General features: G+C 36.8%; 1 protein-coding gene across 1 annotated transcript in view; it reads right to left on the bottom strand.

Moving 5' to 3' along the window:
- Window positions 1-9,737: 9,737 nt before the first annotated feature.
- Window positions 9,738-10,978, bottom strand: part of LOC101301319 — a 14,322-nt gene continuing 13,081 nt past the window's right edge. Inside the window, exons 12-13 of the mRNA XM_004305336.1 lie at window positions 10,180-10,394; window positions 9,738-10,062 (exon numbers count right to left, since the gene is read on the bottom strand). Of these exons, the coding sequence (XP_004305384.1) occupies window positions 9,931-10,062; window positions 10,180-10,394 (347 nt within the window). The 3' untranslated portion in view covers window positions 9,738-9,930. The remainder of the gene's footprint in view (window positions 10,063-10,179; window positions 10,395-10,978) is intronic.

The following is a 10,978-nucleotide window of genomic DNA, read 5'->3' as shown; positions in this document are numbered from 1 at the left end:
TTCCGGAAAGGTATCACAATAGTCAATCAGACACCAAACGCCAAATTTGCAGCATAGTGAATAGTAAGGGTAAGTCAACTATCGGCACCGAGACTTTACCGGAATACTGTGATTTTTCAACCGTAGTCGTATTTCACCGTTCTGGTCATATCTTATTTCACGATTTTTTTGCGTTTGAAGGTTCTACGTATAGTTTTTTTTTCTCAGATGAGTTGTTGTCTAGATCTGCAAATATAAGGCACTTTAGCCGACGAAATTATATTTTTTTCGTCGGCTAAAGTTTAAAAAAAATTTCGTCGGCTAAAGTTTAAAAATTTCGTCAGCTAAAGTGGACTTTAGCCGACGAATTTTTTTTCGTCGGCTAAAGTCCACTTTAGCCGACGAATTTTTTTCGTCGGTTAAACTTTTAAAAATTTCGTCGGCTAAACTTTTAAAAATTTCGTCGGCTAAAGTTCACAGACTATAGCCGACGAACAAAAATTATTCAGCCGATGAAATATTACTTTCGTCGGCTAAAGTTGACAATAGCCGACGAAAATTTTAAATTAGCCGACGAAAAAAAATTCGTCGGCCTGGTTTTTTTATTTTCGTCGGCTAAAGCCTTTCTTCTGGTAGTGACAATCCCTTCTTATTGGATATCCTTCAATTTAGTGATCCCACAGGAACCTAATGACTTTCATGTCCTATACCTCCGTGTGGCACGTCCTTACTTTGGCATAACCAATCAAGAAGTTCACATGTTTTATGACTAGTCAAACAATGGATCCAACACATAAATATATATAAACTCCGCACAATTCGCAAATATACATGCTTCACTTGAAAACAGAGAGATATTTCATAAATAGATCAAAATCGTGCTCCTAAAACGAGAAAAAATAAGAATATTTGAAACTTATTACACAAATCCACTCACCTCAACAATTCGAATCCTCACCAAGAACATCAATCATAAACCGAGCCTCCTAAAATAAGTCATCTAGAAATCACTGTTGGATCTAACCTAAACTTCAAGGATAGAAAGAGGACATCGATACGAACCCGTAACACTTCACGGATTCAAAATTAGAGTTACGGATCAAAAATTATGATCTGCTGAAGTTTTGTCGCAAATTCTAAAGAGAGAAAATGACGAAAATTTGAGGAGAGAGAGAGAGAGTATGATTAAGAGAGAGAAAGTTTCTCAAATCAGATACGGAAGCAAATGTATATGCTAGTCATATATGGGAAGAGAGAACCAATAATAATTGGCCAAGTGTCAAAATTGGGATAAACCACCAACTCACCAAGAAGCTTGTGACACACCTCAAAGTCTCCACAACTTCTCATCCCTCTATTTGACAAATGTCCAAGTGATTCATGGACTAAAACCGACACATATGGCAACACTTGATGACTAAGGAAACTGGCCAAATGTTGTAAAAAAAAAAAAAACTGACCAAAGAAAAGTGTCACGTCACCTTCCGAATTAATTTCGAGGGAAGTTCGATAAAACTTTAAAAAATCGTTAAAAATAGCTCGGGAGTCAGAAAAATTCACTGAAAAATATGACGAATTCGTGGCGACCTCTACTTTCTATTTCTAAGAAGGAAAAAAAATCAATTTTGAGAAATTTTAAAAATCGGGATGTTACACTAGCTATGGCTTAAACTCTACCAAGAGGCCTACCCTTGAGGCTTGAAGACGAGAGGAATTTCATGTTTCCCTAGAGTTATTTCCAGCGAAGAAGAATTTAACTCCAGATTACAATGCTGAAAAGTTGCAGCAGCCACTACTAGACAGCTAACTTCGTGGACTAGCCTGGAATGATCCAAAAAAAATCAGCAGGCGAGCCTTATATCAGAAGAGAGCCCTGGATTTCTATTTTCCAAAGGATTTTACAGTTTGTCATTTCAACATTCTTGGAAAGAGTTATGACAGTTTGAATGCAAACATGTTAGGATACGCGCGAATTTGCAATATGTTATTTGCAATGTGTTTTCATGATCTTGCAACATGCTTTCCTTTACTGGGGGGATCCATAAATTTTGTGTACCTTCATTCATGCACCAAGAGCTAATCATTTGGGACTTTGAGAAATAATCGAGGTCGATCCATGATCTTTTTTCGTTGTCTGCCGACTTTAATGATATAATGTACTACAATAGCATCTCGCTCCTTTACTGGGAGGCATACTAAAGTTTTTATGTCTTACCTTCTTCCCAAGTATCATTGAACAAACATCAAAACTGGGGGGCACATAAGGGATAGATAAGTGTTCCAGAGATCTAAGACTTGAGACTTTCTTCAAATGTGTTGGTCATTATTTAAGCCAACACCTTTTTTCTACTAAAAAAAAAAATTCAAGATTTTCAACGCCCCTCAACATTCTTTGAACAAAGCGGCCATGAGGCTTATGTGGCCGTTCGCCGACTTGGTCATTGTGTTTGACTCTCATCGGTTCACACTAGGGGGGCAGCGAAGTGTATGACCAATGTCAGTCTATGATTTAAATTTAAAAAAAGTGGTTCGCCAAGGTTTATACATCTATGTTCGCATAGCTATGAGCGGCGAATCAGTTTGAGCATTAGTGTACATGGTGAATGACCGAGCTAAAGTTAAGAACTCAAGCGAAGGTCAACTTTAGAAGTGCATTTTTATCATACTAGTTCATCCAAACATATTATGTCTGATTACATATTTACAAGTTCAACACCTGTGGCTTTATATCCATTCAAAGCAGCCATCCACCCGAGCTACATTTGTTCGAGGTATATCTATTTAGGACAATCCACTTGAATTGTATCTATCCAAGGTACATTTATTCAAGATAGTTCTACTCGAGTTACATGCATAACAAGCAAAGTGGACATGTCGTTCGTGGTGATCCGAGTTTGAGGTGATTCAAGTCGAGATAAGTACATAATTGTCAATTAATGTTATGTGCTACAATTGAAATTGCCTAGCTACTCCTCTGTTTGCTGAGGATGTTTGCTATGTCATTCAAGTTACTCGCAGTCATTTGATGTTATTAACTGAGCCTATACGAGTGGCTTTGGAGCAGCATGAACTTAAACCTTTTCAGTCAATCTTGCCACTCATGACCTCGAGGCTGGGGGGCAATGTTTACACCCAGAGTTAATATTTTACTAGACAGTAAATATCTAAGTAAATATTAGTTAAATTTGTAGTCCACGCACCTTGGTAAAACCTGAAATATTGATTTTGGAGATAGTTGGCCTTATACAAAACCATGCGAGGTCGAAGTACAGTTCGCATGCGAGGAGGAGACTTTGCTTAAAAAGACTAGGCGACGTGAGTTATTCAAGTTGACTTGATCCAATATTTAATTGCCTGCGAAGTCTGTATGCAAGCGAAAATTGGAGTTCGCGTGCTAAAAGCATAAGGACAGAGCCAGGATTTTAAACTAGGCTGGGCCAAAAAAATATTTTGAACAAAATTATATATATTTTTGTTACAAAAAAATTTAGAAAAAGGGCCGATCTTGTTGCAAAATTGTTATAAATATATAATAAATTCGCTACAATTAATTCATAGAACAAGTAGATTTTATTCCTATGGAAGAATTCTGATCATGAATGATTATCAACAGTTGGCTTAATCAATTAGGATTGGGTGCACCATGGTCTCTAGAAAGTGAGTTAATTAAGTCTAACTACTATAAAATAAGTTAACGTTGCATAGAAAAAAAGGAAATATATAGTGTTTAACTTGCCTGAGATGCTTTCAGAGAAAAAGGATCCATGAGATTTATCGTTTTAATGGAATTTTAGGTTTAGTTTCTTTACTTTCTTATGCTACAGTTATGATTGTCTGTTTGACTTCTTATTTTTTGACTGGGCTAACCTTAATTTCTTTCTCTAATCCATGATAATTATGGATGTCTAATTGAATAAAGAAAAAAACTCTATGGATTGTAGCCCAGATAGCAATGCACTAAGATCCGTCCCTGTAAAAGCAACGTTTGCATGATGGGATGCTGTGGTTATCAAGTAGCTAGCTTATCCATATTACTCATTTGGTAATTACTCGTAGTTGGACGTGGAACAAAAGGTTAAGAAGACTAGCTACATCTTTAATTCCATTCAACAAGGAGTCTATATGTAGCAATGATTGATCACGCCAAGTTCCATGCATATCCACAAATTTGTTGGCATCGTCTAGCAAAATCAGATCAAAGGTGATGATCCTTGTCGCCTACAATATCTCACTCGTTGAAGACTTATACAAGTCTTTGGCTCGCTTTGGGCCAACACATGTGGCGCTAAAATAAGTCTACATACATGATTGGAACTACGTCACCTAGTTACATGCTTGTTAAGGAAAACAAAACTTTATGCAACTCAACCGACTATGCAGCGAAGACCGAATCCTTATCAATAACTAACGAATTCGCCTCTATATAACGAGTTCGAGGATCTGGTTTATGGACACACTCTACAATCTACAAACAAAACTACAAACGCTCAACCTAGTCGAAACCCGATGCTAAAACATCTTGCCTTAGCACCCCTTTACTTTCCAGGTTCCTCAGAGCCCTTGCACCTTTACTTTCCAAGCTATTCTTTGTAGGATTAATTTCAGTTTACCCCCATTAACTTTATGTCGATCATCATGTTAGTCCTTCTTCTTTCAATTTCATCAAAAACACCCTTCAACTCCCAATTTTCATCAGCCGCGCATGTCCAAACCTCCAATCTCCATCCAATTCCTCTGTCAAGTGATGACTTGATATCAAGAAGAAAGAAAAAGGAAAAATAGACAAATTGCATTCAATCCCACCAAAATCACTAAGGTTAGGGAGTTGTGATGGGAACGAAGATGTGTATCGATATGGGGGAAAACTGGTTCGAAAGGTAACTTTCAGAATTTGACTTTCTTCTTGATATCAAATCATCACTTGACAAAGGAATTGGATGGAGATTGGACGTTTGGACATGCATGGCTGATGAAAATTGGGAGTTGAGGGATGTTTTTGATGAAATTGAAAGAAAAAGGACTAACATGATGATCAACCTAAAGTTGATGGAGGTAAACCGAAATTAATGAAGGATTATTCACTATGCCAATAACATCATCAGACGACACAAGAGGCACGACATATAAAACAACATTTCAAACAAGTGTCGTCTGATGTTTTTGTGGTTTTTAGACGATATATAAAATGTAAAAGTCGTCTTAATGACATCCTACTTTAATACTTTTAGAGGCTACTTCATTTTTTCTAGGTTTGTAAAAATCATACGACATATAGGTGTGGTGTCAACAAACCCAGAAATTCTCACTTTTAGCTAAAAATTGAGACCTCATATATATGTTGTGTGAGGAAGGCTGTCCAAATCTAGTTTTCAGCTCTTTTAATGTACTTCTCGAGATGACAAATATATGTCATCTGAAAATTGAGCTGAAATGAGGTTTTTAGCTGAAAATTGAGACCTCATATATATATGTTGTGCGAGGAAGGCTGTCCAAATCGGGTTTTTAGCTCTTTTGATGTACTTCTGGAGACGACAAATATATGTCGTCTGAAAGAAACTGAAATTTTCAATTCAAACTTAGAAATTATCACTTTTTGCTGAAAATTGAGACCTTGTATATATGTTGTCTGAGGAAGGTTGTCCAAATCCGGTTTTCAGCTCTTTTAATGTACTTCTGTAGATGACAAATTTATGTCTTCTGAAAGAAACTTAAAATTTTAACTTTTCTTGTGTGACTTATCAGCCCTGTTAATGTACTTGTTCATACAACATATATATGTCGTACAAAGTAACCATAAATTTTCAATTCAGACTTCCTGGCGGTGCTTTTCAACCCTTTTAATGTGTTTTTACAGATAACATAAATATGTCGTGTGAAAGATCCTTAAATTTTCAATTGATGTGCGGGAGTTTTCCCACCCTTAACAATTTAGGTCAACAAAATATTTTCACTTCTTTGTGTGACTTAGACGACATAAATATGTGGTAGTAAGAGGTCTGAAATTGGTCAACAAACGATATGCTTGTTATCAATACGAAAACACTCTTATCTCATCCGACCGAACTTAACTTTTTGATTCGTGAATGTTGGAAATCTCATTGAGTATTGGCAAAACTAATCCATGAGAAAATTTGGACACATTTATATATCGATTATATAACTCCCCATAGGGAAGTATAGGAAAGTTTTAAACGCAAATAAAGTTGACCCATACGATCGAGACCCAAATATTATCGAAAATGGGTAAGTTTCTACCATATCCATATTTAATTACTGTGATCACATCACACGGTCAAATTTTACAAATTATATTTCGACCATATAATTGGCTTATAAAGATATATGTTTAGGTATAATCTAGTAAACGTCTTATATCACATTAGTAGGCATGTTATGATTGAGATGACTAAAAGTAAAAAAATTAAAATTTGAGTATTGAATATTATCATGACAGCGAAACATAGCCATGGTACAAAATTCAGACATTTTTGATAACGTTCGGGTCTCGGTCAATGTAGTCAACGTTAGATCGATCATTTTTCAATAAACTCAGACTACATATACATGTTGTTTGATTAATACTTGAAAAAGTCAACACAATTTTCAAAATGGAAACACTCTTATCTACTCCGCCCAAAACTTATATTTTTGATTCGTCAAAACTTAAACTCTCATTTAGTATTGGCGAAAGTGATCCATTTAAAAATTCGCACTTTTTACAAATCGATAGTATAGTTCCCCATAGAGAAGCATAGGGAAGTATATGCGTAAATAAAGTTGACCCATGCAATCGAGACCCAAACGTTATCGAAAATGGGTAAACTTTTGATCGTATCCATATTTAACTACGTTAATCACATCATATGGTCAAATTTTGCAATGTCGTCCATACAATTGGCTTATAAAGATATACGTTTAGATATAATCTAGTAAACATCTTATAGCACATCAGTAAGCACCTTGTGAATAAGATGACTAAAACTAAAAAAATTAAAATTTGAGTATTGGATATTATCATGATAGTGAAACATAAACATGGTACAAAATTTAGACATTTTCGATAATGTTCGGGTCTCGATTGATGCTCAACGTTAGTTCGATTATTCTTCAATAAACTCATACTACATATATATGTTGTCTTTGAACACTTAAAAAGTCAAAAAGAGTTGACCTAAAAATATAATAAAAAAGCTGAGTTTAGGGGTTAGGGCTAGGGTTAGAGTATCTCAAGGGCAAAACAGAATTTTTGAAACAAAAGTATAAAAGGAGAGTTAACCCTAAGTGCCTTCATTCCCCTTTCCCTTTCTCATTCTAGCCGCACGGCCTCTCTCTCTCTCTCTATCTATCAACATCGACTTCTTCTCTCCCTCACCATTCCCCGGGTCGGGCTTGAGATTTCTCGATGAACACAAGAGGCGAGGTCAAGGTCATCAGCTCCAATCCGGTCAAGGTCACCTCTAAGAAGAGAGAAGGAGGAAGGAGGAGGGACACGAGTGGAGAAAGCAATTTTAGGTCAGTTAGATCTCAACCTCTTCGTTTCCGATTTCTATCTCTTTTCGTTGCCTGTTTGATATCCATGCTTTTGGTGAAAATTTATAATTGAAATACCCATGATTTCAGGTCAGTTAGATCTCAACATCTTCATTTTTCTCTATTTGATTTTTGCGTAATATATATCAACACGACTCAAGAGTTTTGTTGGTGGAAATCTCAAGCTTAAGGAGAAGGCTCCAGATGAGGAGGTTGCTGGGTTAGGAACAAAGAGAAGCATAAGAAACATCAAGTTCAAATGTCTCTAGTCACTGAAAATGAAAAGGACCTCGCAGCTGGTAGGTTATCATGTTGATTATGTTTTGATACCAGGTTTTAAGCTTTAGTTGAACTGTCTTCTTTCTTCTATTTGCTATCATACAAATTGAGAACAATAACAGTTTACTATATAGTGAATTAGTGATACTTGAGAAAAATGATTTTAGTGCACTTGTTCATCTGAATTTCCAATGATGGTTACTTAAATATGTCAGGACCCACCCCGAATTTCACCCTGAAACCTAAAGTAAATCATGCGGGGACCACCTTTAAGGAAAGTTTACCGAAAATTTGACATAACCTTCTTTAAAAATGGACAACCCTTCCTAATAATACCTGCATACATTTCTGAAAATCCAAATCCAACCTTAAACTCCTGGATCATTCGTGCTCCCTAAAACACAACATCTCCCAATTATTTACTAATTTTAATAAGAATAATCCCACAACCAACAATCACAGTTCAGAGCAATTCTAATTGAGAGGAAAAGAACTAAAAATATAGAAATAAGTGAAAGCTATACTATTGACTATGCCTCTTCTCCATGTGCACCCGACCTCAACTATGCTAACCTGTACACTGGACATTTTTAAAACGAAGGGCCCAGGGGAAAAACATTCGAAAATGTTAGAGTGAGTGGACAAAAATGAATTTAATGAAAAATATTTATGTTTTCCCAATTTGGTTTCCATAGAAATTATGCTGCATGCGACAGCTCAAAAGCTCTCAACTCAAAAACTGACAAATACATGACTATCTCCAGCTAGTCTCCAAAGTTTTATAAAATAGAGCCTCTCAGGCTAAAATACAAATATATATGTATGCATCTACACTCGTCCATACTCTTTGTGTAAATTCTTATGAAAAAATAAGAAAATTAGAAGTTCATACAAGGCTACTACGCTTGCGTCCAACGCTCACGTCACGCCTTAATGCGGTGCTACACTACGCCATTAAGATGGACAGACGGGTGTATAAATATGTGCCCATACCCCCTATATGAATTAGACACTCATATAGGACTACTACGCTCGTGTCCAACGCTCATGTCACACCATAATGCGGTTATATACTATGTCATTGAAGTGGACAGACACATGGCTAGCTAGCATTTATATACAAACTCTCCTCATAAATATCCTTATACATATCCACCGAAAATCTTTTCGGTAACTCTCCAAAATAATGAAAATTGCCAATTACAAAAGAAGCTATAAACGTATGGCTCCACCGAAAAATCTCATTTTCGGTAATTTTTCAAATAGCGAAGTTAACAAATAAAATATGAATAATCACTTCCGAAAATACTTTGTAGAAATCAATTGTAAAAAGAAATTATTCCACAAATTAAGAATCAACAATATAAAAAATCAACCATCATTAAATATGAGGTCATCACATGCATTTAATTTAAAACAAACGTCCACTCACAGTGATTCTGTTGCATTTGCTGTCAAGACAACACAACGAAGACGAGCTCGGAAAATCCTCCTATCCATTCTTTTTCGATTTAACCCCCTTCTTTCACTTCTAAGAATGCACAGTAAAGCCCCTAATAAAAACTAAAGTGTAAGAGAACAATATAACCAACTCCCCTTCATAACCATCGAAACCAATTCTCTTATATCCTTTTAATTAAACAAACAAACACATGACTCCCAAAACAATAATACCCTTAACTACCATTTAGCTTAGGAGATTCACCTCTCAGTCAAAATGGCAAATGCACCCAAAATACTCTTTGCACTCAGAAGTTTTCATTGTGCACCCAAACCTTTTCTCTAGTCCGAGCCTACATGCAACCCCACAATTCCATAATTAAATTCAAAACTCACAATACAATTCCGAATTCAATAGCCGAGAATTAAAACCTTCTCACCTTGCGGTTTCAAAAGATTAACACAAGGCACTCCTCCAATTGCTCTTTGCACCCAAAGTGGAAACTAGCATCCAACACCAATCTTCATCTGCTACACTGCCCTCCACCAAAACTAAACCCAATAATAACATTAACTCCATCTCCCTATCCAGCACCAAATCCCAAAAGCAACACAGTAGCTTACCCTTCAATTAACGACTTCAAAAACTGATCGGAATGCCCTCTGCATCCAAAGCCGAGACTGCAACGCCCGCAATTCACCTCACTTCTTATCCCTTTTTAAACACGATTTGCTTCCGGAAGTGATCTCTACACCCGCTGAGTATCGCAGCTGTTCTCTCGGTTCCTCTTTCTCTCTTCTTCCCTTTCTCTTCTTCTCCAAGGCTTCAGAAACCTATATGAAGAGAACCAAGATCAATATTCCACAAACCAGCTCAACTTCACAGACCCAGTAACACAGCCTCAATTCGTAGAACCACCAAAACTGATCCAAAGTTGGAAAGCCACTTACCCAGAAAAGAAGAGAGGAAGGAGAATAAGAATATGACCTTGGTCTGTCGATTCGTCGCCGGGACTCGCCGGAATTTTGGAAAGGACAGCCGTCGTCCTCCTCTTCCGATCTTCGTCGAGAGTGGCTGCCTCTCGGATTTAAAAGCTGAGCTAAGTCGGGAAGGAGGAGGGAATCACTTTGGTGGCAGTCTCGTCGCCAGGGGTGGCCGGACGACGCTGCTCCGGCGCGGGGACGACGACGGACAGAGAGAGAGTCGAGGAGAGGAGAGAGATGGCAGCACGGGTCAACGCCCGAGTTTGGGTTTAGACCAAGTCAACCAACTCTTCACTTTTATACTTAAACCAATCGTCCAGATCAAAACCCTAATTAATCTGACGGTCTAGATTAAATGTTATATCTTAATTTCAAAAATTAAAATTTTTTTTACCACTCTTCAGTAAATTGTAAAAAAAATAGCTTGAAGCTCCAAAAATAAACCGAAGACACCGGTGAACTCGTAACGTCAGGTGCTACGACATCGGGGCCTTAACAGAAGAATTTTTGACAATTTAAGAAAAACTAGAAAATGAACACGAGCGTCATATTACCAAGTTATCGAGCACTGTTAAACTTTCCAGTAACTCAAAGAAACACCCGGTAAAAGATAAAATTAGGTCCGGGATGTTACAAAATATGTTTTGAGTCATCAAATTCATTACTGGAAATGTCTTAAGTTGCTTTATTTTGCTACCATCCATTGATTCCCTATCATATGCATTCATGTTATTTATTCAAGTTAAAAGGAATGTTTTGTTATCTA

Source organism: Fragaria vesca, linkage group LG6 (assembly GCF_000184155.1).
Source record: "Fragaria vesca subsp. vesca linkage group LG6, FraVesHawaii_1.0, whole genome shotgun sequence".
Lineage (NCBI taxonomy): Eukaryota > Viridiplantae > Streptophyta > Magnoliopsida > Rosales > Rosaceae > Fragaria > Fragaria vesca.
The sequence above is the reverse complement of the archived record's forward strand: the minus strand, read 5'-3'. Positions and strand labels throughout refer to the sequence as shown.